This window comes from Branchiostoma belcheri, unplaced genomic scaffold (assembly GCF_001625305.1).
Source record: "Branchiostoma belcheri isolate BF01 breed outbred unplaced genomic scaffold, Haploidv18h27 scaffold77, whole genome shotgun sequence".
Lineage (NCBI taxonomy): Eukaryota > Metazoa > Chordata > Leptocardii > Amphioxiformes > Branchiostomatidae > Branchiostoma > Branchiostoma belcheri.
The window spans coordinates 1,311,775-1,339,114 of record NW_017804431.1 but is presented as its reverse complement, the minus strand read 5'-3'; the positions used below and the strand labels follow the sequence as shown (position 1 = coordinate 1,339,114).

At 42.3% G+C, this 27,340-nt stretch overlaps 4 protein-coding genes across 7 annotated transcripts in view; all 4 read left to right on the top strand.

Moving 5' to 3' along the window:
* Positions 1 to 1,141: 1,141 nt before the first annotated feature.
* Positions 1,142 to 7,199, top strand: LOC109485574 (proto-oncogene tyrosine-protein kinase ROS-like). The gene is made up of 8 exons (XM_019789258.1): positions 1,142 to 1,228; positions 3,338 to 3,397; positions 3,535 to 3,628; positions 4,492 to 4,658; positions 5,101 to 5,239; positions 5,652 to 5,954; positions 6,408 to 6,551; positions 7,012 to 7,199. The coding sequence occupies exons 1-8, from the start codon at positions 1,142 to 1,144 to the stop codon at positions 7,197 to 7,199; spliced, it is 1,182 nt and encodes a 393-aa protein (XP_019644817.1).
* Positions 7,200 to 8,444: 1,245 nt separating this feature from the next.
* On the top strand, positions 8,445 to 10,312 carry LOC109485573 (proto-oncogene tyrosine-protein kinase ROS-like). Its single transcript, XM_019789257.1, has 4 exons — positions 8,445 to 8,725; positions 9,202 to 9,457; positions 9,861 to 10,076; positions 10,290 to 10,312. The coding sequence occupies exons 1-4, from the start codon at positions 8,486 to 8,488 to the stop codon at positions 10,310 to 10,312; spliced, it is 735 nt and encodes a 244-aa protein (XP_019644816.1). The 5' UTR covers positions 8,445 to 8,485.
* A 1,536-nt stretch (positions 10,313 to 11,848) lies between these two features.
* Positions 11,849 to 20,021, top strand: LOC109485572 (proto-oncogene tyrosine-protein kinase ROS-like). Its single transcript, XM_019789256.1, has 12 exons — positions 11,849 to 11,989; positions 12,153 to 12,293; positions 14,072 to 14,125; positions 14,456 to 14,619; positions 14,995 to 15,167; positions 15,723 to 15,852; positions 16,219 to 16,481; positions 17,091 to 17,154; positions 17,735 to 17,943; positions 18,471 to 18,649; positions 19,134 to 19,453; positions 19,843 to 20,021. Exons 1-12 carry the CDS (start codon positions 11,874 to 11,876, stop codon positions 20,019 to 20,021), a joined length of 1,992 nt encoding a protein of 663 aa, XP_019644815.1. The 5' UTR covers positions 11,849 to 11,873.
* Positions 20,022 to 20,710: 689 nt separating this feature from the next.
* The window catches only part of LOC109485617 (proto-oncogene tyrosine-protein kinase ROS-like), a 48,905-nt gene continuing 42,275 nt past the window's right edge, over positions 20,711 to 27,340 (top strand). For all 4 annotated transcript variants that reach the window (XM_019789305.1, XM_019789304.1, XM_019789306.1 and 1 more), the window contains exons 1-8: positions 20,711 to 20,927; positions 21,437 to 21,808; positions 22,482 to 22,667; positions 23,017 to 23,185; positions 23,731 to 23,866; positions 24,422 to 24,597; positions 25,267 to 25,492; positions 25,842 to 26,001. In XM_019789305.1, coding sequence (XP_019644864.1) covers positions 20,796 to 20,927; positions 21,437 to 21,808; positions 22,482 to 22,667; positions 23,017 to 23,185; positions 23,731 to 23,866; positions 24,422 to 24,597; positions 25,267 to 25,492; positions 25,842 to 26,001 — 1,557 coding nt within the window. In that variant the 5' untranslated portion in view covers positions 20,711 to 20,795. The remainder of the gene's footprint in view (positions 20,928 to 21,436; positions 21,809 to 22,481; positions 22,668 to 23,016; positions 23,186 to 23,730; positions 23,867 to 24,421; positions 24,598 to 25,266; positions 25,493 to 25,841; positions 26,002 to 27,340) is intronic.

The following is a 27,340-nucleotide window of genomic DNA, read 5'->3' as shown; positions in this document are numbered from 1 at the left end:
CTTTCTTTAAGCTGACCAACATCTTACAATGTTCTAGTACACACCACAGTTGTTCCTCAGTAAGACATCTGGAGCTGCATAGGTCCTGTTTAGAAGTTTTAATACTTTTATATTAAGCCAGCTTGTTACTTGTAGCTGTACATGTACATTATAGAGGGCCTGAATGGGGGGGTAGTGATTACGAATTACGCAAAATTTTGGCCGCCGATTACGAATTACGTAAAAGTCTCAGAGCTGATTACGACTTCATGATTTGCGGCTAATGTCATATTACGAATTACGTTGATTTTTGCGGAGGCTGCCTACGAATTACAAAGTCGTAAAAAGGCCTGATTATGCCTTACGAAAAAGGACTTGCGGCCCCCCTTATATAGGAAAGGAGGCTAACAGGCGAAACCGAGTGCCTGTCTGGAAGTTTTCAGAGTTGGTTATGTTGGATGAGTGACTCCCTCAGTGGTCTGGGAGTGGCTAAGCTGAGGAAATGGCTGGGATTTTTCCCCCTCAGGCAGACATACCTGTCCTCACACTGCCCTATGTGATGCAGCACTGGGCCAGTCTATATTAACTTGTTGGTTCTCAGATTTAAAAAAAAAACTGTCCACAGCCTGCCCTGTGTGATGCAGCACTGGGACAATCTAAATTAGCTTGTTGGTTCTCAGATTTAAAAAAAAATGTTGAACTGGAAAACTAAGTACTGATGATTGCCTTAGGAAAAGTCTGTATTTTGATACACACTGTTTTATGAAGTCAATATGAGTCAGGTTAAACAAATCAAACACTTACATACATTTGCACATTCTTTGAGGATTCAGATGTTTTCACATAGTATCCACTATCTTTCATCAGTGACTGAGAATGACAGAAATGTCCGACTCTTTAGAGTATTTATTCTCTCTATATGGTCCACCTGGATGTCTAACTTTCATTGACATAGAGAGATGTGAATTCGAGGTGATTCATTCCTCAGCTAACCCACATCTTGCACACGCAGTCGTCCCTCAGTAAGACATCTGGAGCCGCATAGTTCCTGCTTAGAACTTTTATTCAGCCTGTCACAAATAGACATAGAGAGAATAGGATTATTTTTCTTGCTGTCAGTTTTCATTTCTTGATTGTTAACTCTTTAAAACATTACTTGAGCATGTCCAAGAACCAAGAAGATGAAATAGAGTGGCCTGCCTCTGAGTCTAACCCTCCAGCACACCCATACCTGTCCTCACTAGTGTCTGTATGACGCACTTCACACTTTTACTGTGCCTCAGGACACAACAGTTGGATTAACACAGGGATTAACAGTCTAATTATAGCAGTGTAATAGCATTCATTACTTAATCCTTATCTTTGAATCTGGACAGCTTAGAATTCTGCAAGCTAAAAGGTTTAGTAAACAGTAAAAAACACGGCTATTTTGCGGTTGCCTGGGACCATCTTAGTGCTTGCTTCCAAATGTGTACATGTGCTAATGCAAAATGCAAATGAAATTTTTTTTCAATTTGGACTATAATGGTAGCTGTGGGTTACACTGAGCACAACTCTAGTCTGAAATGGAACACAATGTGTTATATGTCACTAGTACCTAGAAAAGTTTATGAACTTGGACATGATAGCTAACACACAGCCAACAGAATCTGTCTGATACCATCTTTGTACAAATGCTTCTAGCTATGCTTTTTTAATTACGTAATTAAACAGAATATGTTGTATGTCACGAATACAAAACTTTATAAACTTGGACTTGCCAGCTGCAATGCACATACAGTCAAGCCCAACTGGATCTGACACTATCTGTGCAGCAGACCTTACAGTAACACAATTGCTCCTGAGTCCTGATCATATACATTGAAATCTTTTGATAATCTTTTAAAATTGAACACCAGAAAAACTTATCAACTTGCACTTGGCAGCTGTAACATACTCAAAGAAGTGGATCTGACACTATCTGTGCAGCAGACCTTACAGTAACACATGCTGGCCACCTCTATAACCTCAGCAGCCAACACCCACCCACACACGTGCCCTGTGCTAAGAGGAGGCCACCGGAGAGCCGGCCGGGTCGATGCCCTTGACCGAAAACCATCTTAAACTTGCAGACGAGGCTGTCAGCTTGCATTAGGCCAGGGAAGGGTGACCTCAAAATACTAACACTGATGAAACAGTTCAGCTAAACAACTTTTACTAAGGGTGGGGACAGGGGTAAAGATGTTTTGCTATGGTGGAGTGCAACACATGTAACACTACTGAGGGATTTACTTTCATTGTACTTTGTATATACACTACAACTGACTCAACTGTACAACACAGTGCAACTTTACTAAATCAACTACAAGGCTTTTCTTCCTTGCAGATTGTTGATCACTAAGTCTTGCATGTAAAATCTAAACTAAAGGATCTGGGTTTAATCCCTAGCAGACCCCAATGTTGTGCCCTTGGGAAAGACCTATTTCCTCACTCACTTAGGTGAAAATAAAGTACATGTACCTAGTAGCTAACTTCATTCATTGGATGGGACATAAGGCTGGATGGCCATGGCCAGTATTTGGAGAAAGCCGCACCTCTAGCTCAAGCACTTATAGAAATGAGCATTGGATCGCAGCAGCTTGTACCAAACTGGTGTGTTATTATGCCTGAAGGTGGTTCACTGGCCATGCAAAACAAACAACAAGGTCCAGTGTCTGCCCTTGACATCTGTAAGGTTTGATTAAACTGTGTGTGGACAGGTTAGAACAGGAGACTGAAATCTGACCCTCGTTCTGTTTTAGTTCCATTTCCCAGCCTGTAGTCAAAGTGGTTCAAGTCTGATAACTGGGAAGGGGTCAGCGACCAGGCTAATGAGTAGGAATTCTGCAGATATTGCCTTCAAATACATGTATACTTAGGTCACTTTTCCGTACCTACACAGGCCAGCTCCTTAGCCTGGATGCCAGACTGTTTCCAGGGCCTACACAGGCCAGCTCCTTAGCCTGGATGCCAGACTGTTTCCAGGGCCTACACAGGCCAGCTCCTTAGCCTGGATGCCAGATTGTTTCCAGGGCCTACACAGGCCAGCTCCTTAGCCTGGATGCCAGATTGTTTCCAGGGCCTACACAGCCCAGCTCCTTAGCCTGGATGCCAGACTGTTGCCAGGGCCTACGCAGGCCAGCTCCTTAGCCTGGATGCCAGGCTGTTGCCAGGGCCTACGCAGGCAAGCTCCTTAGCCTGGATGCCAGACTGTTTCCAGGACCTACACAGGATCAACTCCAGGGCCAACATTGGCCATGGTCAGGGAAATTTTACCACATCCCTGAATATATTTTATCCTCTTCTATCCTCTTATAACTCTTCTGTTTTCTCCCCACAGTGTAAGGTTGGATGTGATTCGTGGACAAACACATCAATAGCAGAATGCTCAAGAACATGTGTAAGTACAAAATGTATTTATTTGGAAATTTGTTTTCTTTCATAGTAACTTTAAGAGAACCTGCCTTGATACTAATAATCTTCTTCATGCTATGGTAAAGAAATTCCAGCTCTAATTTTCTGTCTTTTTTTTTTCAGAATGAAAGTTTTACAGCCAACTCCACAGTGAAAGTAGCACCATGTTCTACAGGCTGCACATTCGCACAAGACGTCTATGTTGAGAGAATAAAAGGTAATGCTAACTTTTTCTTACTCCTACAGTAACTGTAGTGTACATTTTGTAGTGTTGTCCTGGAATATGACAAGTGGTCAGTATAGTAAAACGTTAAACTTTATTCCAACACACAGTTTACAGAGATCAAATTTTCAGCGACCACTGTCGCCTTCATCAGGATAATTGGTCTCTCTGTAAACTGTGTGTTGGAATAAAGTTTAACGTTTTACTATGATTACTACCAACACAGATGAACTTTCATGACAAGTGGTCAGTATGTTTGTTATGTAAAGTTAGCGTGCATGTACGTGCCTGCCTTGTCAGTTATAATGATTGTTACTTGCAAAGTCGAATGTTTGAGTTGACAGAAGGAAGTGAGGATGCCAAAAACACTTGGGTGTCGGCAAACTGGCACAAGCCAGAGGCTGTTACAAAGTGCTACCAGAGTTGCTAAAGCTGCTGAAGTCATATGGATTTTGAAACTGATTGTTGAACTGAAACTGCAACTAATGGCTATCTCAATAAAGTATTAGTATCAAAGTATGTTGTAGTAAGATTGATTTCGTGTGTGTGTGCATGTGTGTGTGCATGTGTGTGTGTGTGTGTGTGTGCATGTGTGTGTGCATGAGTGTGTGTGTGTGTGTGCATGTGTGTGTGCATGTGTGTGTGTGTGTGTGTGTGCATGTGTGCATGCATGTACATGCATGTGTCCATGTGTGTGTGTGTGTGTGCGTGCGTGTATGTGCATGCGTGTGTGTGAGTTTGTGTCCATGTGCGCGCGCGTGTGTGTGTATGTATGCGTGTGTGTGAGTGTGCACACACGTGTGTGTTAATATCTGAAAGCCATTCACCCTGACTGTATTTTGTTTCTCTGATTCCAGCTGGCCTGAACCCCCCCTCCCCACCCTACCTCCCCAGTAGTGACCTGGTATCCAATGACTCGGTAGTGCTACAGTGGACAGCAGCTAACAGCAGTCTGGTTACTTACCTGGTACAGTGGAGATTCGACCAGGGCAACTCTGACTGGAGGTTCTACCAGTCAGCACAGGTAAGGATTTTATCATCGAAATCCTTTCCTAAGTTGTGCAGTCGCTAAATGTCTTAATTCCTCAAATATTGATAAATATAACTATTACAACAATATCTTTGTGATCTGTATTAGGACTTCAATCATGTTACCTGAATCTTGTTATAAGCTGACTGTGACATCTTGGCAAGCCATCTTGAGTTGTTCAAGAAATGAAAGCTTAAAACAATCGTTAACCAAAATACAATTTATGGTAAAGAAATAGTTACCATCCATCCTCCTGTGGAAACCAAGTAGCCAAGTGCAAAGTTTGACATTTATTGAGTCAGACGCTTTAGTTCGAGACACGCATTGAACATGATAACTAAGAAAAAGTAATGCTTAACAGACACAGGCTGAGATGACTATGATGTTAAATGACAGCGATGGAAAATAGTAACTTAGTGTTACTTCTCCTCCCCAGCCCCTCCAGGAGCCCAACATTACAGTGTCGGGCCTCCATGCCTACACAACCTACAGGTTCAGAGTTCTGTGGCTCCTCACACCTGATGAATTCATCCCATCTCTGCAGAGCCAAGCCATACAGACCCTGCCTTTTGGAGGTCTGAAACTCGTCCTATTGTTTAATGAGTGTACAAACTCTGTAAAGTAATGTAGAATTTTGTCTATGGAACTAATAGAGCATAAAAACTCTTTAAATGTAGAATTTAGAATTGCGTATTGAACTGAAATAAATAGTGCTTTTCTAAATGTATGTTTCCTGTCAATTTTGAAGGCAGGTTTTACAAGTTAAGAGCATAAAATACAGTAACTGTTGTTTTTAAACACCTCAATCCTTGTTTCATTACTTGACTGGTACTTGAGAATCCGTGTTCTTTTCTTAGAGGGTGTTACAATGTAAATCTGTATCAGCTAGAATGATAGTAACTTTATTACACAACAACTCTATAAGGCAGCCTCTATTAGATGACAACTGACTTAATGAACATTTATTTCAACATCTATATCTTACAGCCCCCTCGAGTCCACCAATCATCACCCAGATCACCAGCCCCACCAAGCGCTCCGTTTACGTCGCCTGGAACCCCCCACAATTCCCAAACCGCCCTCTCGTGGCCTACAACCTCATCCTGACCAACCTGGACCAGAACTCGGCCCTTCCCGTCTACAAGGACTTGCCTGCGACGCAGCGTTACTACCAGTTTTCTCGCAACGTGCGACCGAACACGACGTACAGCGTAGAAGTGCGGGCACAGAATAGTGAAGGGATGGGGCCGGCCGCTGTGGCGAATGTTACAACACTGGCTACAAACCCTGGTAATGTGGCAATGTTTGTGTTTGTGTCTGTGTGTGTGTGTGTGTTTGTGTGTACAATGTATGTCTGAGTGTCTGTGCGTGTATGTGTGTGTGTGTGTGAGTGTGTCTTTGTGTGTGTGTGTACAAATGTGTGTGTGTGTATGTGTGTGTTTCTCTGCATGTGTGTTTATGTGTGCGTGTGTGTGTTTGTGCATGTGTGCGTGTGTGTGTTAGTATGAGTCTGTGTGTTTGTGTGTGTCTACATGTATGTGTCTGTCTGAGTGTGTGTTTCAGTGTGCGTGTGTGTGCGCGCACGTATGTGTGTGTTTGTGTGGGCACAGAATAGCAATGGGAAAGGATTTTCAGCTGTTAAATTGGTGGTTAAAGGAAATGACCATGCCTTACGAGACCATATACACCTTAATTGGGGCGGGTCATTAACCCATAATTCTAATCCCTTTTGTTTCCTCCCAGAGTCTGACTCTGTGTACCCAGTTCTCCTGATGGGAACAAACCACCACATCCTGAGGGTGGATCTGGACGGGGGAGACGACTACTTCGATGAAACCGAGGATGACAAACTGTTCGAGTCTGCCAACGACAGCGTCAGCATTATAGGTAAAACAGCATCTTTTGCACTTAAGCCTGGGTGCCATGCTATTTTTGTACCAAGGCTCCCATACTGGCTCTAGACCTGGGTAGTCCATGGTAGTTAGCAACAATACGGAGCTGGTGGTAACTCTGGAGGACGGCACCGATGACACCAAAACTACAAGACTCAAGAACTCTTGAGAGGACATACGTACAGTGCAGATTCATAATTTACGCAAAAAGCCAGCATGTGCCGGCTTGTTGTATACGTCGCTAAGTACTGCCGCAAATGCACAATACCAGCTTTGTATTCCTGTGGTGTAGTAGCATTTTTTGGCCAGAATTTTTTTTTATTCGCCCGCGCGCACTAGTATGGGGGTCTTTAGAGGATGTCATCCATATTATTATTAAGATTAAGTCAGTGTGGCCTTACTATAGACAAGAGCCAGCTTGCAGTTTCTAACCCCCCCCTGTTTCACCTGCCCAGGTGTTGCGTCCCACGTGAGAAGACAGCAGGTGTACTACAGCGACACGGCAGGTACCATCGGCCGCGTTTCCATGGTGAACTCCAGCGACACGGCCGTCATTCTGACAGGTGTCAATCATCTGTCCTACCTGTCTGTGGACTGGCTACACGACAGGCTGTACTACGTCTCAGGTAAGGTTTATGAATAGTACAGACTTCTACACTGCGTCAAATTCTTGAACACCTTCGCGCTTTTGTCTTCTAACAACTAATGTTGCCAAAAAACAGTTACTCAAGCAACTGGATATGATTTTGGAAACAGACATTTCAGGTAGCATCCACTACCTTTCGTCAGTGAAACACGTATAAAGCTGCTTTTCTGACAACTCTCCAGTGTCACTGACGAAAGGTAGTAGACACTACATGAAAGGTCAGACCGTTTCCAAAATCATATCCAGTTGCTTGAGTAACTGTTTGTGGCATATCGTATTACCTGAATGTCTAACCTTCACCGACGTACTGTACTCCTACATGTAATGCCATCAATTAGAACTATAGTTACATTTTAGATGAACATGTACATTGGCTTCTTCCTTATTTTAGTGTACTAGTACTAGTTGTTCTCTTGATTGAATTGAAAGATAAATTATTCCTATGTAATCACCATCAGGCCAGACCATGATGAGGTGTTCACTGGACGGCAGCCAACAGGAGGTGGTGCTGCAGTACCTGTCTCAGCCACCGGGGGAGCTGCTGGTCAATCCCTACCATGGGTCAGTATTGTAAAGGAAAAGTTGGTATTACAAAGTACATTAACCTAGCATTGTGCTTCATAGATGTAGATAATATTTGACATGACATGTTGAGTTTTTTCAGGGTTGCTGGTTTTCTAGTACCCGGTTTTTCCTCGATAGTAAATGGATAGTGTCCCAATGTTTCAGCTGAGTCTAGTAGATATAACATTTTCCTACCTTCACTCCTGTAGCTTCCTTTACTGGACCCAATACAGGAAGACTTTTTACAGATTTTAAGACTTGTTTTGCAGCATAACAATATTACAGCTGAGTGTAGAGATAACATGTTTTCTCCATTTGTATGTTCCTGTAGGTACCTCTACTGGACCCAGGCTGGTGTGGGAGGGGGGCTGTACAGGATGGACCTCGCATACGCCGGGCAAACCAACCTCACCAACTCCACCACTCATCAGCTCATCAGTATAACAATATTACTGGATGTAGTGATAACAATTGTCCTACCTTTGTCCCTCTGAACCTGTAGGTTCCTATACTGGACCCAGGCTGGTGTGGGAGGGGGGCTGTACAGGATGGACCTCGCATACGCCGGGCAAACCAACCTCACTAACTCCACCACCCTGCATCACATCAGTATAACAATATTACTGGATGTAGTGATAACAATTGTCCTACCTTTGTCCCTCTGAACCTGTAGGTTTCTATACTGGACCCAGGCTGGTGTGGGAGGGGGTTTGTACAGAATGGACCTGGCACACGCCGGACAAACCAACCTCACCAACTCCACCACGCATCAGCGCATTGCCGACCAGGACCATCTACAGGCCGTCACCATCAGTTACTCTTCCCTCCGCCTCTTCTTCCCCGACAGACAGATGAACGTCATGCTGTCAACGTTCATCGACGGAAGTGACCAGGAGGACTTCCACGCAAACACGCAGAGCCCGCAACTCACCGACGTTAAGAGTTTGACGCACTTCGAGGTTGGTTTTTTAATTTTATTTATTCTTTATATTTAGATATTTTGATCATTTCACACAAAATAATAAACAGAACAATAACACAGAGATAACACATACCATGGATCCAAAACAGAATTACAACAGAATACACAGACTAAAGATAAGAATCAAACTACTATCAGCCAATTAAAAGCAATGAGTTGGTTTTGTTTTTCCTTTGGTTTTTCTCTTTCCCTGGCATGTACTTTGAGTTGACTTCTATGTTCCAATTATGTCATGTACCACTTCAACATTGTATCAAGTTCCTTATTTGATGTTGCCAGTGAGTATGACTTTTGATTTGGGTTGGATTTATGTTTATATGTCTAGTGTACTTCTGTACTTATGTTTGTGTGTATGTCTGTCTAATGATCTTATAAGCCCATATGGTCTGGGCGACAAAGACAAGTCGTAAGACACAATGATAAAATATTAATTCATTTATTCATTAATTCCAGGAGAGTTTCTTCTGGACTCGTGGAGATGACAGAGTTTACAAGGAGCATCTGAACGAGGACACCGGACAGTTCTATCACAACCAGTTCTCGTTTAACATCGAGTTTTTTTTTGGACCGTTTGTTGGCCTGGAGATGTACCACCCGTCCATGCAGCCTGTACCTGTTCCTGCCAACCCTCCACAGGACCTGAGAGTGCTGTTTGGAGAGGACTCGGTGTTCCTGAGCTGGCTGGAACCTGAACAACTCAGCACCTTCGGTAAGTCTTAGACATTCTTGTGACACTTCTTCTAAACAAACATTCTAAGTGTAAGAATGGTTCTCAAGTTTGATTTTTGAATTGGGTATTAATAGAACTGATATAGACTTTGTGCAATAAAAAGTAAAAACTCAGGGCAAAATATAAATTTAGGGTTGGATGGAAGACTATAATATGACTATATTTATTTCTAAAAACGATGTAAAACTTTTCCTCCGGACAATGCTTTCATGTTGATTTTGCAGTTTGTTCAAGTTTGCGTCCAAGAACCGGCAAATCAATTTTTTGTGGTCCCTGTTTTCCTAATATCTTTGCAAATTAAATTGACTTATACTGCTTAGCAAACTGACTTCTGTAAACATGTATACTTTATTTCATTAACAATTTTGTGCTTCCTTTTTAGGTAAGGGAGCTTGGAAAGACTGGAGGTATGAACTTGAAGTTCAGAACCTGGACAACCTTAGTGAGAACTCTACTTGTGTGTCTGACATCACAGCGTACAACTACACACTGCAGCAGCTGGAGAAGGGAACACAGTACAGTTTCTCTGTCAGGGCGTATTCAGGGGGAGGCCCAGGACCATGGAGCGACAGTTTTGTGGGGAGAGTCTACTCACAGGGTAGGTCTCTCACTCTCTCATTCTCAATCAATCAATCAATCAATCAATCAATCAATCAATCAATCAATTATGCTCACTATCCAAGCTTAGGTCCCTCACTCTGAACTGGTATGAATCGTTGAGGAAGGTTAGACATCCAGGTAAACAAGGTTCAAAGAAAATTTAAACTCTACCACTGGATAAATTGCAATGTCATATTGCATGTTGCACCAGAAGCATTAGAGTATCATGGATAGCATAGTCAGCACCAAGGACAGGGTAGTTAGTGCATTGTTTTCTACGGATGGTAATGTATAATTATAGTCAATATTGAAGATATCATAGTAAGTTATAAGGATGGCATAGTCAGTACCAAGGACAGGTCAGGTTGTGATACGGATAGTGTTTTCAGCACCAAGGAAAGGGTAATTTGTGATGTAGTGTTTTTCCATTGCGTTGCAAATACCTGTACATGTAAAAGAAAAAACACAGTTTGAAATACTTAGAGTAATTGTTTATTTGTTTGTTTGTTTTTTCTCCAGTTTCCACTGCCCCTCGGCTGGTGCTGGTCACCCCCGAGGGAGGAATGGTACAATCCAACATCGATGGTTCTGCCTTTGAGACTGTCCACCCTAATATTACTGATGCCACAGGTTAGTTTGCGCACTATTGAAAATCTTGCTAACTTGAGAGCAGTATATACAGCACATCGGCAGAACGTACTGCACCTTTGCGAAACCTTGAATGTATTATACGTAGCAGAACTTCTCATATAAGGTCGTATTTGCATATACAAGGTTGACACTGTCTGTACTTGTCTGTAGTTTCCAAATGTTATGTCGGAAAAAATATTGTCTGTAAGAGGCAAAATTCTGATGCGACGTTGACCAAACATCCAACGAAAACCTTGAAAAATGATTTTCAAAAAACTTTCTTTGACAGATCTTGCCTGGATGGACGACAGTCTGTACTACCTGACCAGTGGGGGTGAGGTTGCTTACTGGAACAGCTCAGGGGAAGTCCAGGAAGCATCCTCCCTCCCCTGGGTGACCAGTGCACGTGCGATCGCTGTAGACTGGATCGGAAAAAAGCTCTACTGGGCAGAATCTACACAACACAGGGTATGTCTTAGTAGTTCCCAATTATATATCAAGCATTAAGAATTTAATCTTTAGGAGTCACCTGTGGTACTAAGTGGTAACTACATGTATAGAACCAGCCAGCATCACATATTTTACTGATTTTCTTTCTTAGAACTCTGATGAAATCTTCTAACTTGAAGGTGTTTTAAAGCAAAATGTCTACAAAATATATATAATACATGTATATCAGATTGAAAGAACTTGAAGGAAAGTCACAAAGAAAAGGCTCTTGACTTTTTATGCAGTCTATGATAACATCAGTACAAGTATGTAATGTCTAGTTAGTTGGTGTGATGTCTGTTAAAGTTCTGTGTGAAAGGGAAATATCCTAAAAACTGAGAAAACTTTCTGGACTTATTATGTTTACCGAAGGAAAACATATTGTTTCTGTTACGTTTCCTCTTCTTCTTCTTCTCCAAACAGTGACCTCTGACCTGACTGAACCAGACTGTCTCTCACCATGTTAACTGGTGTTGACATACATAATGTTGCAATTTTATTGTAGGAGGGATTTAGACTCCTGTCACCATAAATGTGAATGTGTTTAGGTAAGAGTTAACAGAGCAGATGCGAAGGTAAACATTATGTATTTGCTTTGCAAATGTTACTCTTCTAGTTAACTATACTGTCTTCTTCACACATTCAGATCTGCCGGTCCGAACTGAGTGGAAACTCCATGGAGCATGTGCTGAGCGCCTCTGTACAGGACCTGGAGGTCAACGCCCTCTCAGGCCACCTGTTCTGGACGTCCGCGCACGCCGTGGAACGTGCCCGTCTGAACGGACAGGACAGGTAGTGTATGAAAAAAATGTAGTGTAAGTCTGAATTTATGATATTCCTCAAGCTTTTAAATTGTAAGAAGTCGACAATTCAGCCATATAGGCTGCCATTTAGGTTTTTAAACTGTGTATGTTTATGTGAAGAAGAACAAACCAGTCAACATCTTATTATTCAGGACCCGCTACTGGAGCGTGGAGAATTTCTCAGGCAGGCAGCTGGCTGGGATCACGCTGGACACCCTCGGGGAGATGGTCTACTGGCTGGTCAGTGGGCTGGACATGCTGGACTTGTACCGGGCTAGCAGCACTGTGGATGGGTGAGTTAATGAGTTAGCAAGTTAATGAGTTAGCTAGTTAGCTAGCTAGCTAGTCAGTGGGCTGGACATGCTAGACCTGTACCAAGCTAGCAGCACTGCAGATGGGTGAGTTTATGACTTACCTAGTTAATGAGTTAGGGAGTTAGTTAGCTAGTCAGTGGGCTGGACATGCTAGACCTGTACCAAGCTAGCAGCACTGCAGATGGGTGAGTTAATGAGTTAGCTACTTAGCTAGTTAACTAGTGGGCTGGACATGCTAGACTTGTACCAGGTTAGCAGCACTGCAGAGGGGTGAGTTGATGAGTTAGCTATCTAGTAGGCTAGCCAGTTACCTGGCTAGCAGCACTCCTCTTGGGTGAATTAGTTACACACACATGTAGTTAGTGGGCTGAACTTGCTAGACTTGTACCTAGCAGCACTGATCATGAAGACAGTAATTTGGATGTTCTATTAGAACTGTTCAGTACATTTCATGCATTGCATTCTTATACATGACATACTCTCATGTCCCTAATAAACATACCCCCCGGAATAAACATACCCCCCGGACAAATCTTCAAAGTCTAATAAACATACCCTCCGGAATAAACGTACCCCCCGGAAAATGACCAAATTGACAGGTGAACTGTGTGTCCATGATACTAAAATGTGCTCTTTATTTAATACCAATACATGTATATGGGCAAATCTTTCACTGTTACATTTAATTAGTGAGTATATATCACTTTAATTAATGAGTATATATATATTGTACTTGTTTTGGGGAAATACAAAATCCGTAGGAGAAGCTATAATTGCATTTTACACTTCTGAAATGCACTTTGCTAAGCCCTCTCCTGCAACTTGAGTTGAAAATCTGACTAACTTAAGAGATAGAAAATCAAGCCCAATTAAGTACAAATATAGGGGTTTAATGAGTATATGTACAACAAAATCCATTTCAACATAATAATTATTTGGTATGGTACATTGTCTAGTCTGGTCAAAGTCTGGATTCTGAAGAAGAAAAACTTCTGAAGAAAAAAACTTTTGAAGAAAAAAAATATTATTCAGCATAAAATTTTGATTGGTTTCCATATCATTGTTTTTTTTTAAAATCGATAATGTGATCATTACCATGTATCAATTTTAAACGCCCTAAAATTAGCTAAATCGGCGCTTTTACGGTGATTGCGCAATATGGGTGCCCTATGACCTTTGACTTTTTACGGGCCATGCTGCTCAGGCGCTAGGCGCCCTCCCCACGTCGGCCGTCCGTCTTGTGGGCAAATTTCTACTTTTTTAGGGGTTTCGGGACCTAAAAACTAACACCAGAGGCAAAATAAACCACATACGTTTTTTTCATGGTAAATATCGCTAAAATGGACCAGGCATTTTTCTGCCGCGTTGCCGATTTTGACAAGGACTTGCGGCCGCCATGTGCTAAATACGTCGATTAGCTACTCGCCTTCCCCTTCGGTTTTGTGGGCAAATTTTTGCTTTTTCAGACGTTTTGGGACTTAAAAATGGACAGCAGGTGAAAAATAAATAATATACATTATATTCATGGGAAATGCCGCTATCATGGACCAAATATTTATCTGTGACGTGTTGCCGAATTTTGCGGCCGCCGGCCACTTGCTGATGGTGCGGTACGTATGGACAATTTGTTCCCCAAAAATTAATAAACGTACCGTCCCTAATAAGAGTGTACCGGGTGGACGTTCGGGCCGAAAAAAATAAACGTACCGGTACGTTTAATCGGGACATCAGAGTATGTATATTGATTTTCTTCACAGGCCACTTGTATCCAGCACAGTGCAACTCCTGGGACCAGTCCATTCCTACACTCTGTAAGTACTGTGTTGCAAGTCAAGAACCCTACATGTATATAACCACATGATACATGTAAACCTTGTCACCCTGTCTATCAGTTGCTGGTCATAGTATCTTTTCAGGTACAGTCGTGTAATATCATAATCCATATACCGTGGAAAAATCAGGAATGACAGTTTTCATTATCACAGGGATTGTATATATCGCCTGTCTTGTCCATTGAAATTTTGAACGCAAACTCTTTGCAATTCAGGGAGTTTTATCCTTGCTGTAAGGTTTGCTTTTTTCTGAGTCACAAATAACGAACTGTTATTAATACATGTACATAATTATTTTCCATTCTACAGGAGTCATGTTCTTCACTTCTACGACGGAAAGCTGTTCTGGCTGGACTCGGACTCGAGACTCGCCGTACGTGACGTCAACAGCTCTGATGTCACCACTGTCCCCATGGCAACTGGCAAACTTACCACGTTCACCGTCGTCCAGCCTTCCCTTCAGCCCCTGCCTGGTCAGTGGGTCTCTAGTACTTTTATTGTGTCCTGCTAAACAATGTATGGTTGACAAAAAGTTTGTTAAAGACCTCCCCACAACCATGTAATTTAGTTATTTGTATGGATAGTATAGTCAGTACCAAGGACAGGGTAGTTAGTGCTGAATTATTTCTTTGGATGGTATAGTCAGTTCATTCATTCATTCATTCATCCATCCATCCATCCATCCATCCATCCATCCACCCATCCATCCACCCATCCATCTATCCATCCATCCATCCATCCATCCATCCATCCATCCATTCATTCACTATACATGAACATTAGCTTGTAATTCAGACACAGAACTGATACTACATATAAATTGAAATGTTTCCCCTTCTATTCCACAGTTGGGTACAACTCGACCCCCAGCGTAGTCCCAGAGGTCGTTCACCCCTCGGAGGTCGCGGTTTCGGGCACGTGGGACGACTTTAACATCACCTGGGCAACGGCCAGGGGCGTGGAGTACGGAACGACCTTGTACGACCTCACACTGCATTATGGGAATAGGCTGTACGCAAAGGTACGACCTTCACCAGTTTTAGGTTGAACCTTTTCTTTTTTTCAGAATTCAGCCATTCTGGCTGCTATGCTTCCAACAGTGTTGAAATACTGTAAATCATTCAATTGTCATCATACTGAGAGACAGTGCATTTTCCTGTAACATTTAACTTCCATTAACATTTATACTCTTATTTACATAATAAACATATACCTGCCACTTTGAAAAAGGTGTGTTTGACAGATCTCTAGTGCACCACCCCCAGGTTTGCACAGTTTAGATGCACTCCTGCAAATCTAAACTGTGCAAACCTGGGGGTTGTTGCATTGGGAAGCTTTTTGGATGCATGATTTTTTTTCAAGGTGGCAGATATTTTGTGAATTGGTGGAATAATGTTATAGTAATAGATTGGAAATTTGTATATGTGATACAAGTTAACTCCAATACAAGTACTGAAAAGTGCCAGACAAGTTGAATGCAATTATGGTAAATTTAAGAATCTAATTCTGCTCTCAAAAGTTTTTGCCATCTACATGAATTGCATGAACCCAAATGCTGTTGTTCCATGGTTGCTAGGTTACCAGTGACAACCACTACACCATCGCTGATGCCCCGCCCTACACCCCGCTGGTCCTGACCCTGTTACCTTTCACCTACTGGGGGTCAGCAGGTCAGGTCACAGTTCATCTCAGGTCACCAGAGTCAGGTAAGGACCGGTCCATTCTACAGATGGTAAGAGGGGCGAAAAGTTTTGAAATTCATATGTTTTTATTTTGATCCAGTTTCAGATTGCCCTTATGTAGCCTTTTGGCACTAAATTCTTTATGGAGTTAAGCATCAGAGAAAAAGATAAAGTAAATTTTAGCAATTTATTATTACCTACAAGTAAAAAAAGGAAAAAGGTACTTGAACAAGTTTTAGCTCACTGAAGAGCTACTCTCCTACTGGCCGTGAAGACAGAAGCTAAGTACAGTATTTTCAATTTCATTTTCCTGGGGAAATTCCCCTAGTTGTTTTTGACAAGCAAGTAATGATTATGATAATTTTTACATTTTTCTGCTTCTGTCCGCAGCCCCAACAGTCCCAGTCAGGCCCAGGGTTTTCATCACAGAGAACTCAGACCCCCTCTCCACACTCACCACCTACACCGCACAGTTCCGCTGGTCACCTCCGCAACAGGAAAATGGACTCATCCAGGGGTACAACGTGTTCTACCAGAACGCCTCCTCCCAGAATGCATCAGCGGGGAGTTCCGTTGCCATGACAACCGTGTCAAACAGCACTTTCCAGTTTACTCTGGAGAATCTAGAGCCTGGGACAACTTACACTTTTCAGGTAAAATATGAAGTTCACAATTCTACCGTTACTTATTGAAAGTTTTGGCAATATTTACTTGAAAAAAAAAATTACCAGTCCTAGATATGAAAAATCTCACCAAACTCATTGAATTCTCATAAGCGTCTTTTGTTATACAATTTTGCATGCAATGTGTAAAGACTGTTGGAAAACGTTTTAGATGTTTGTCTAACTTTCTACTTTAAATCATACATGTATGTACCCAAGCTTTCCAATCCTGTGCATTTGGTACATATTAGGTATCCAGAACTGTAACTATCTGGTTCTATGCCTGAATAGGTCATATATATAATAGGGTTAGGATCAGGCACATTTCTGGATAGTCTCTGTGTATCTAGAACTGTGCCTATCCAGTACTGTTCTATGCGTAAATGGATTTTAGGATTAGGACAGTTCTGGATAGTCTCTTATCGTATCCAGAACCGTGCCTGTTCAGCTCTATGCATAAATGCATTAGCATTAGGATTAGGATACTCTATATCTGCTTCTAGCCTGCTTGAGGTTAAGAATGTTGATGCCCTCCCTTGTATTTTGCGCTGAGGAATCCCAGCGTCTCTAAGGAAGGTTTGTTTTGGTTCTTCCCCACAGGTGGAAGCCTTCACCTCAGCTGGCATCGGGCCGAGAACCCCGGCTGTCAACGCCAGCACTCAAGGTCAGCTCAAGGTCACCTTGGAGGAGAGTCAAACACTCTGATGTAGTTCTTGGCTTAGAGCCACACAATGTTGTACTCATGGATGGTATCCTATCAGTGATACCAAATTTGATATAGGATTGGAAGAAATTTGCTTTTTTGGTTCATTTTTATCTGTTTCATTGCAACACACAACACATATAACTATCGTAATAATGATGGATGATATCTTACAATGATCCCAAATTTTATAAAGGACTCAGAATTTTTTTTTAATTTTTGCAACTCTCATTACAATACAAAACACACACCTTGCAGTTTTTTTGTTTGTTTTGCCCAAATATTGCAGAGATAAAAAAGATCACCAACAGTTACTGAATCAGATACAATGTATGATTGATGCCAATGATGATCTTATTTGCATAATCATTGACATAATACATTATAATAAGATTATACCATCATCTGTTAGTAGTATGAGGTTGTGGAGCTCTAGTTTCTACATGAAAACATGGCTACTAAAATTACTGATATTTTCTTTGAAAAATTGAAAAATCTGAAATTAAAACATGAAAATTTTTTTTTCCACATTCCAACACAGTTGTTAGCCCTCCACCCCAGCTGCTTGTCATCGGTGATGCTGGGCTCTCATTGGCTGACATGGACACCAATCAGGAGACAGCTCTGACCCAGGTGGACGTTGACCCCGTTGCCGTTGGTTACCTGGGGCAGGAAGATACCATTCTGTTTGTGGACGCGGGGAACGACAGGCTGTTCTCTGTGAAGAGGGACGGGACAGACCTGAAACAGGTTGGTTAAAAGTTTCAACTTTTCTCTATCTTTTTCTGTCGCTCTCTCTGTTTCACAACTGGCATAACTGCTAATTAAGTATGACACACTGGTGATGTCAAAAGACCTGCCATTAAGCCTTGCTAACCTAACATATCTAATGAAGATTATACTTTTCATAATTATCACTAGCACTCAACATGATTGTATGAACTAAGGTTTCTCTAACACAACAAAGTTTTATCTCCAGTAATTTGTAATGGTCATGTGAAATGTTTATTGGAAAGATACTGTTTTCTCTCATTGACAATTCAAACTCTACTACTGGATAAGTTACATTGTATATTACTTACAGACGTTTCAAGTGACTCTTCTTCAACCTACTCAGCATTACTAAAATGAACTGTTACAGAACGAGTCAACACTCAAGAGTCAAATGTTGGGAAAGAATTGGTTGAACATGACAGAAACTCATAAATAACTTACTTTTTGTTCTGTTTCCTCATTTCTAACACTTTTCTTCCAACATTTTTTATCCGTTTACGCAGCTTGTTCAGCTAGACTCTGCCCCCGCGACCTTGGCTGTGGACTGGGTGGGGAGGGGGGCGTACTGGCTGGAGGGAGGGGGGATGTTCCGTTACAGACTCGAGGGGGAGGACCCCACCCCCACCCAGCTGGCATCTGGGCTGGGTCAGACAGGAGAGTTAGTGATCGACCCCTTAAAGAGGTGAGTCATAGCCATGGTAACTGTTGCCATAGCCACTGGTGATAATGGTCACTTTGAATTTTCAGAGTCATGTTCCAAATTTCAAGGTCACCTTCTTGGGAATGCTACATTCTAACCTGTTTCTGAACGTAGAAATGATAATTTTTTACTAAGATGCATTTCAAAACAAACTTTTTGGCCTGGAGAGGGAGACAGAAAATCACATTGCACTGCTTGTATCCACAGTATGTATCTTGTTTCTTTCAATGTTTTTAACAGAGAAAAATTAGAGACTCTTTTTACACAACCAAGTGTTTTATTTACAGCCGATGTTTTGGTGACCGTCTGTCACCTTCTTCAGGGCAATTCTGACTGGTTCACATTGCACTGCAGCATAGATGCATTCCCAACGTACAACGTACCAACCTGATGAAACTATTCACAAATAGGATGCAATATTCACATTCAAATGTTTTAAACAGTTTTCTTCTATCTTTCCTGAAAGCACCCTGTTTTGGACAGCAACAGTCGACAACAGAACCAACATCTGGACATCAGACTTGGAAGGAACCAACAGAGCTCCACTCTTCCCCTCCTCACCTCAACGTAACAGGAGGGAAGCCAACACCCCTGCTCCTGCCACAGTGGCACCTCCCGCCTGCACCTGTCCACAGGACATGGCTGTAGGGCCGGGTTTGTCCATTGACGGAGTGGGAGGTGGCAGGCCTGAGGTGTATTTCTGTGGAGAGGCAGTGATCTGGGCAGCTGATACACAGGGGTGTACCTGTAGGGTTGTGTACAACGGGACAGGTGAAACAGACACAGGTGAGGACAGGATTTGTTTGTTTTAATATCATGAAAGTTCATCTGTGTTGGTAGTGTTTAAACCCGCGTAGCAGTTAAGTGAAGGGTGGTGGGCCCTGATGTAAATGGCCTCCTTAACCCCTCTCAGGAAATAGATGAAAGTTCATCTGTGTTGGTAGTTACATGTTTAAAGTTAAAACTTTAGATCCAACACGAAAAGGTCTCTCAATGCCTGTCTAGGTGCACCTAGAGCTTTCGACCAGTCACTCTGGCTTGTCATACTTCAAAGATGCCATGTGACAAGCCTCACTTGGTCAGTCTACTGAAGAAGACCAGTTAAATACCAAATCAAGACTTAGTACATGTACTGTGCACACGCAAGGACTTACTCCCATTTTCCCATCCCTCAGGTCTCCCCTGTGACTCCCTAACCGTGGACACCTCCCATGTTTACTGGACCAACTCTGAGCAGAACCTGCTCTGTAGCCTGGAGAAGGCCTCTGGGCGAGACAAGACGTGTCAGGACAACCCAGGAGCCAACTCTGTGCTGTCCTTCAGTCCCAGTCTACAGCCATATCCTGGTAAGTGAACAGCAAAGTTTATACCTTGAGCTGTGAGTAGTTTGAGCTGACTAAATCATGCTTCTAGCAGCCCATCCACTGGCAAAGCCTTTGTGTAAAAGCTTGATGTCCAACACCCTTACATGTGTACATGTACATGTAACATCCGTGTCCATAATATCACCAGGGTCCATGAGAAACAGTGTGCTTTAAGATATTTTTACTGCAACATACCCTAGGTATGTACATTTGAGGTGTGCAGGAGTGCTTACCAAAAGTATGTTGCAGTAAAAATATCTTAAAGCATACTATTTCTCAAGGACTGGTGGCGATATTATGGACCCTGGTGATATCATGGACACGGATGTTAAGTCTGGAGAATCTTGATTCTGTTGATGCTAACATGGCTGCTTATTGTCAGTTTGACCACTCTGTTACCATAGTGTTGGAGGCTGTGATGACTGGTTTCCATTTTGACAGATTCATGAGCTCCTATTGGATGGATTTTAATAGAAATGCTGCACAGTATTTAGAGTCTACAATTGAAAATTGAGACATCTTTTGGGTACTTATAAAAGTCATAAAAATGTATTTTTACTTTAAAGAATGATGACAATGCTCTTCATATAAAAATTATACATGTACTTGTATCAATGAACAAAGATAACTTTTTACAACACACTAATTACAACTGCAATCGTTCTTTTGTTTTCCCAGATCCATCCTGTCTCACCCCCGTGGACTACAATAGAACAGCCCAACTGAATGGTACGTCCCTCCCCACCACCTTACCCCTTTCCCTGATGCCTGCCGAGCAGCTCCCAGCATGCAGTGGGATAAGCCTGGCCACCGTGACCTACACGATCCATTACGTCCTTCTGAACGGCAGCAACACTACAAAGGACTGTGGGAACGGACTGGCATGCTCGAACAAGGTGAGGTCCTGACTTTGAATACTGTAAGGTTTTGCAGTTTTCACGGAGACTTTCCCATTACAAAAACCTGACACTACATGTAGTTTTGTAAATTTTTCCAACGCATTAAAACTGTACTACAGTATGATTCAGCTGTGAACATTCAAATGTCATGATTTTAGTTTTAGAAAGGCTCTCATCAAATTATCATCATCATCTTTTATTCTCTTCAAATAAAAGAAACTGTTGCATGCAGGTAGACCGTAGACTTCTGGCTGTCTTAGTCCTTACTCGTTTGACTTCAGGTTCTTGTTTTCCAAAGCAAGAATAGGCTTACTAAATTATAAATTATAGAACATAGTTTTAAGAATGAATGATTGCACACACCAGCTAAGCAAAATGCAGCTAGTGATAACTATAATAATTGCAACAGAGTCTAGAGTTAAAACATCATTACCTGTAGTGTTTATTACAAGGGGAAGACAAAACTAAGAGTATTTAAAGAAACTCCTGTTCTTTGCCTTCTCCAGACCACCCAGAGTCTACACACGGACATAACCGGGCTGCGGCCGCACTCACACTACCTGCTACAAGTGTCTGCCCAAAACTTCTACACCAGGAAGGTCCCTGTTCTCGGCCCCTCCACAACGCTAAAAACCGCCATCGGCGTTCCTTCTCCTGCTGTTAACGTCACAGCCGCCGCCATGCTTCCAGACTGGGTGGACGTGTTCTGGTCCAAACCTCTGGTGCCGAACGGTCCACTGGAAGACATCATGTACAGGGTGCAGTACCAACTGGAGTCAGCAGGAGGAGCTGGTGTACAGGAGATGAGGGTTGTGACATCGGGAGTGTATAACGCAAGCATACGAGGACTGCAGCCAGGGAAGAACTATACGTTCAAGGTACAAACCAATCAGTATGATAGGCTGGAAAATGTTGTAACTGAAGTTTGCTGACTACAAATGGGTAAGAAGTTATCAGGATGCAGTGTGCAAAATACCTGGTTGCCCAGTTGCCCGGGCAACCAAATTTCACTTGGGGCAAGCTATTTTTGAACCTAGGTAGCCCAGTGTGCTAGTGTGCTACCTGAATTTTAATCCCCCCCCCCCAAATCATGCCCACTTGGCTTGCACCACTTTATCTGGCAGATGCTGAATTGCTGATCTATTACATTAAAATAAACCTTTGAGTCAGTAGACTGACCCAGTGACAAGCCTCACTCGGTCAGTCTACTGAGGAAGACCAGAGTGACTGGTCGAAAGCTCTAGGTGAGAGAATTTCTTTGTGTTGGAACAAAAGTTTTAATTCTGTCTCCCACACCAACAATCATATGAGAACCTTTGTACCAACAACTGTTAAACTTTGGAACAGTCTTCCGAGTTAGATCGCTAAGATCAGGGACAAACAAAGATTCAAGCGTGAAGTTAATTCTTTCCTCAGCGCAAAACTTTGACAGCGTTCTGTCTAGGCAGTCCGGCTGCTAATGCTGAGTGAGAGCTGACATAGATTAAACTACATTGTACAAGAGATTCTTACTTCTTACTGTACCTGTGACCTTACTCTCATCCCTTGCAGGTGATCGCCAACTCAGTGGCTGGTTCCAGTGAGAGTTTGCAAGTCCGTGCGGCGACCTTTCCTGCCCCGGCTGACCTCCAGGTCATCAACCTCTCCAACACCACCATGCTGGTCTCCTGGCAACCGTTACCTAGCAACGTCATCACCCAGCATGCCTTGCAGTGGGCAGAGAAACCTGACACTGGGGTGGGGGTTTACTTTTTCTTCTATTGTTTTCTTTGCTTTTGTACTGTTATTATTTAACTTACCTTTTCGATAGAATTTGTTCATCGATCTAGAAAATCGAAAAAAATATAATTGTCTTTTGATACATCGGTGAAGGTGATAAGATATGCCCCTAAAAAAGTTACTCAAGCAACTGGAATGATTTCCAAAATCATATCCAGTTGCTTGAGTAACTGTTTTTTTTTTTTGTTGGCATAATTGTCTTTTGTCAGTGGAAAAACAAGTCACTGAGGATAGCAAATTTGCTATGATAATATTCTTAGTAGTTTTTGTGACCATCCGTCTAAAAGTGGTTTATTGCACAAAACAGGATGTGCCAGATGCAGATTGGAGGAGCAGCAATGACAGCCTAGACAGCAATGCCACCTTGTGGAACATCACGGAACTGCAGGCATACAGGGAGTATCTCCTGCGAGTCCAGCTGACCTACACGTCAGGACAGCTGTACAGGTCACAACCTCTGACCCAACGCACCCAGGGTATGTCCACTATGGCCTTGCATGTAGAAGTGGAACTTGCTGTCACCAAGTACAGTAGGGGCATTATCATTAGATAGCTTTAAACAATGTCTAGAGTTAGATGTTCACGGGTTAGGTGTAATAAGTTGTTCGGTGTCATGTAGCCAGCTGCTGCGGCGCTGCGTGCTTGCAAAGCTGGTGTGATATGACAAAGAGAAGTTATAGTAGTATACAGATACAGATGGGTACTTGTAGCATGCATAGTCCACTGGTTTGTGACCCTACCTATGGACCAAGAGGTTGGGAGTGCGAATCCCAGGTGTCGTCGCTCCCCCCACATGCACTGTACAGTAAAGGGTTGCAGTCCTTGGGATGGGGTGTTAAGCTGTGGTCTACTGCTCATTGTACTTGTCAGAAAGGGAAGGGTAAGTTTCCTGGCACAATGAACATGTACTAAATGCTGCACAATCGTAACATTAATAAGCTTTTTAGTGGCCTTCTAGATAAGACCTTCTGGATAAACTAACTGCACAGTAGTTGTTTAAAAACACATCTCTCTGTTACAGCGGGAGTGCCCGGCCCTCCCACATCTGTCGCAGTGCGCCGGATTAAGGGCGAGTTTGACGTCTCGTGGGCGGAGCCTGACCGCGACAACGGGGCAGAGGTCACCGACTACATCCTACAGTGTGCTGTGGACAACAGGTAAGTTTCTTAGTAAAACGTTGAACTTTATTCCAACACACTATTTACAGAGATCAAATTTTCAGCGACCACTGTCGCTTTCATCAGGATAATTAATGACCGATCACTTCACGATGTGATCTCGCGAGAGTTACGGTTTACAAACACGTGACCTTATTCACACGAGACTTTACTGATACGTGATGTGAGCAATTGGTTAATGTAAGTTTCTTGGCTGCTTGTTTGTTATCGTTTACTCTATTTTTGCACTTTGCAAAGTATCAGTCATCAAAAACTCTTCCCCATGTGTTGGTCATCCAAATTTTGCCCAATCCATCATCTTTGATGGACAAAGTCAGTGTGTAAAGGTATGGAAAGATATGTCATGATGTCTTCTGTGCTGGACATGATGTCAAGTCAAACAAAATTGAGATGACGGGAAAATGATTCAGGCTAGCTAGAACACTGGCACATATGCATGCAGAACATACTTGGGCACATTACTGTGCAAAGGCAAGACGAATGAATGAAAGAAGACCTGTTAATCATCGTATTTTCACTCTCTTTCCTACCCAGTAACATCACAGAATCGGATTGGATGACGAAGTACGAGGGAAATGAGACCGGTGTGATCGTGAGCGACCTGACCAGCGGAATCATGTACGTGTTTCGTGTGGCGGCGCTCAACGACCTCGGACAGGGGCCCTACAGCCTGCCCTCCCAGCCAATCAGATTCGAGCCAGCTGTGCAAGGTAGGCTGTGATTGGTCACTCACAGTTTCTGTTACTATGGTAGCTGCTGTGTATTTATTATATCTGAAGAAAGCTATTACACAATACAAGTTGTAAGTTTCTTGTGAATGTTTTCTACATTGTAATTATACCATTTCACACTCACACTCAGAGAAACTTAGTAATACTTAACATTCATGAAGTCACAATTTATCAGTTGTTTCTAGAATTAATTTTGATTTAAGACAAAATTCCTATTAACGAGGAGAATCCATCTGAGTAAGATAATGATATTAGTTATACATAAATTTTGTATTAGTAACTGTTATTCTTTCAGAAGTATTTTGGTCCATCGCATAGTTTGACATTCCCCTAGAAAAGATTCTGCTCTCAGATGTACAATATGTACAATGTAGATGCATATATATATGGTCTCCTTTTCTCCTCTAACATGTTTTGTATCGCAGATCTTAACACCCTTCATACAATGTTTGTTACCTATTACAGAACAAGGAGGAAACATAGCAGGGATCATTGCTGCATGTGTGAGGGTTAGGGTTAGAGTTAGGGATAGGAAGGATTACTAACTTAGTAATCCTTTCTATCTCTAAACTAAAGTGAGTGTGAGTGAGTGAATGAGTGAGTTTTTTAGTCAAAATCCAACCCCATTTGTCTCCTATACTGTTACAGAACAAGGAGGAAACATAGCCGGTATCATCGCTGCCTGTGTGATGGTGGGCGTGGTCCTCGTCTTAGCGGTTATCATCATCGTCATTCTCCGCCGGCGTCGGCACAAAGGAGCGTCGCTCGCGATGGATGCCGTGGGCTACCGACCCGACCTGGAGCTGGCACGGCTCCGGGACCTGCCACGGGACCCCAACTTCCACGCAGAGAACAGTGCCCTCTACGCTGTCAGGTAGGTACTGCAGGTTTGGTGTACAGTGAGTGAGTGAGTGAGTGAGTGTGAGTGAGTGAGTGAGTGAGTGAGTGAGTGAGTGAGTGAGTGAGTGAGTGAGTGAGTGAGTGAGTAAGTAAGTGAGTGGGTGGTTGAGTGAGTGATGAGTGAGTGAGTGAATGTGCGAGTGAGTGAGTGATAGAGTTAGTGAGTGATTGAGTTAGTGAGCGAGAGTGTGTGAGAGAGAGAGTTAGTGAGTGAGTGAGTGAGTGAGTGAGTGGATGAGTGAGGAGTGAGTGAGTGAGTGAGGGTTAGGGTAACGGTTGGGGTTAGGGTGTGCTGCATGTAACTCTCTTCTTTTTTTCACCAGTGCCCTTCCAGAGTTGGATGTCTCAAAGTTGCCCCTGTACCCTCGGCACAAACTCAGCCTGACCAAGATGCTTGGGAGCGGGGCGTTTGGTGAGGTTTTTGAGGGAACCGCCACCGACATCCTGGGGCCCGGAACAGGGGACACAAGGGTCGCTGTCAAGGTCAGTCAAGGTCATTGAAAATATAGCAAGCAGAAAAACAGGGCTGCTTTATACCTGAAACTTTGTTATGTTTACCTTTTTGCTCTGCTTCTTCTTCTTCAAACCCATAAGGTCAATGACCTGAACCAGAGGCCTGTCAGCATGGTAACTGATGTGGTGTTGGAATGCATTATGTAGCATTTTGCTGGACAGAGTTGAAGGGGCTTGTTACCATGATAATCTTCCAAGAAATCCTACTGATGATGTAAATTATATTATTTCAGACATTAGCAGGTTGCTAAGAGAAGGTTTATTTAATATATATATATATTCTTTAGTTTGTTTGTTTGTTTGTTTGAGCCTAATTTTTTTTATTTTTGAAAGTCATGAGAGCAGAGTTATGGGTTGGATAAAATGGTACCAAATATTTAATCTTTCCTGAACGACAAACAAAACCAGAAATCACTCCAAACTCACAGATTATTGAGTTTATTGACTTTCACATTTCAGTAAAATACATGGAAGCTTCATTTGTATAATTAAGATGCTGAATTGCGCATTTTACATGATCAACATCATAACAAATCTACAATGTATATCTATATTACATGATCAACATGATATTGATAACAAATTAAAAAAAAACTAGTAAACAATGTGACATATTACATTATGATAACTAGAAAGGTAACATTTGCAAGCAAATGCAATATGTTTACCTCAGGATGGTCTTGCCTACGATTTAACGTTATACCTTTATTAGGAAAGGAAAGGTAGAAGGATAGTTTGCTTATATTACTGACTTTTATATGCTGTTTATAGAGTAACATCAACGTTATAACTGGGGAATTTGAATGTTTTTGCCGTTGTAAGGCCAAGTTTAAAATCTGCCGGTCACTTTAATCAATGACTGCCGTTGTAAGGCCAAGTCTACCCGTCTGCCACTCAAAGATCATTACCATAGACTAGTCTTGTAGTGCCATGTATAGGAGATACTAGGATATATATAGTTACATACCACAGTACCAATGATTCACTCAGCACACACTCTTACCATGTTTGCAATTAGGCCACAGCATGTAACTTTAATCAATGACATCCTCTGCAGACTGCAAGTAAACTTCGAGTCTTTTTGACAGCTTTAGTTACAAAGGACTTTGCTGCGCTCATCTCACTACCTTATTACATTTTTGTAAATAGGAAACAGGACGTAGGCTGAAATAATAATGATGATAAGTTTATTATTATTACAAATACATGACAGAGGGCTAATTGTAAATACGTATATCATACAATGATATGAAGAACTAATTCCTACAGTAACTTTAGTCTTTATACTACAGTATATAAGATATATATC

Coding starts and splice junctions, on each gene's coding strand:
- LOC109485574 (XM_019789258.1), top strand. CDS start 1,142: ATGTCCAAGAACCAAGAAGATGAAATAGAGTGGCCTGCCTCTGAGTCT. Junction 1,229..3,337: donor ACCTGTCCTCACTAGTGTCT/GTATGACGCACT, acceptor TTCTCCCCACAG/TGTAAGGTTGGATGTGATTC. Junction 3,398..3,534: donor CAGAATGCTCAAGAACATGT/GTAAGTACAAAA, acceptor TTTTTTTTTCAG/AATGAAAGTTTTACAGCCAA.
- LOC109485573 (XM_019789257.1), top strand. CDS start 8,486: ATGGACCTGGCACACGCCGGACAAACCAACCTCACCAACTCCACCACG. Junction 8,726..9,201: donor AGAGTTTGACGCACTTCGAG/GTTGGTTTTTTA, acceptor CATTAATTCCAG/GAGAGTTTCTTCTGGACTCG. Junction 10,077..10,289: donor GGGGAGAGTCTACTCACAGG/GTAGGTCTCTCA, acceptor ATGTTGCACCAG/AAGCATTAGAGTATCATGGA.
- LOC109485572 (XM_019789256.1), top strand. CDS start 11,874: ATGGAGCATGTGCTGAGCGCCTCTGTACAGGACCTGGAGGTCAACGCC. Junction 14,620..14,994: donor TTCCCTTCAGCCCCTGCCTG/GTCAGTGGGTCT, acceptor TCTATTCCACAG/TTGGGTACAACTCGACCCCC. Junction 17,944..18,470: donor ACGGGACAGACCTGAAACAG/GTTGGTTAAAAG, acceptor CCGTTTACGCAG/CTTGTTCAGCTAGACTCTGC.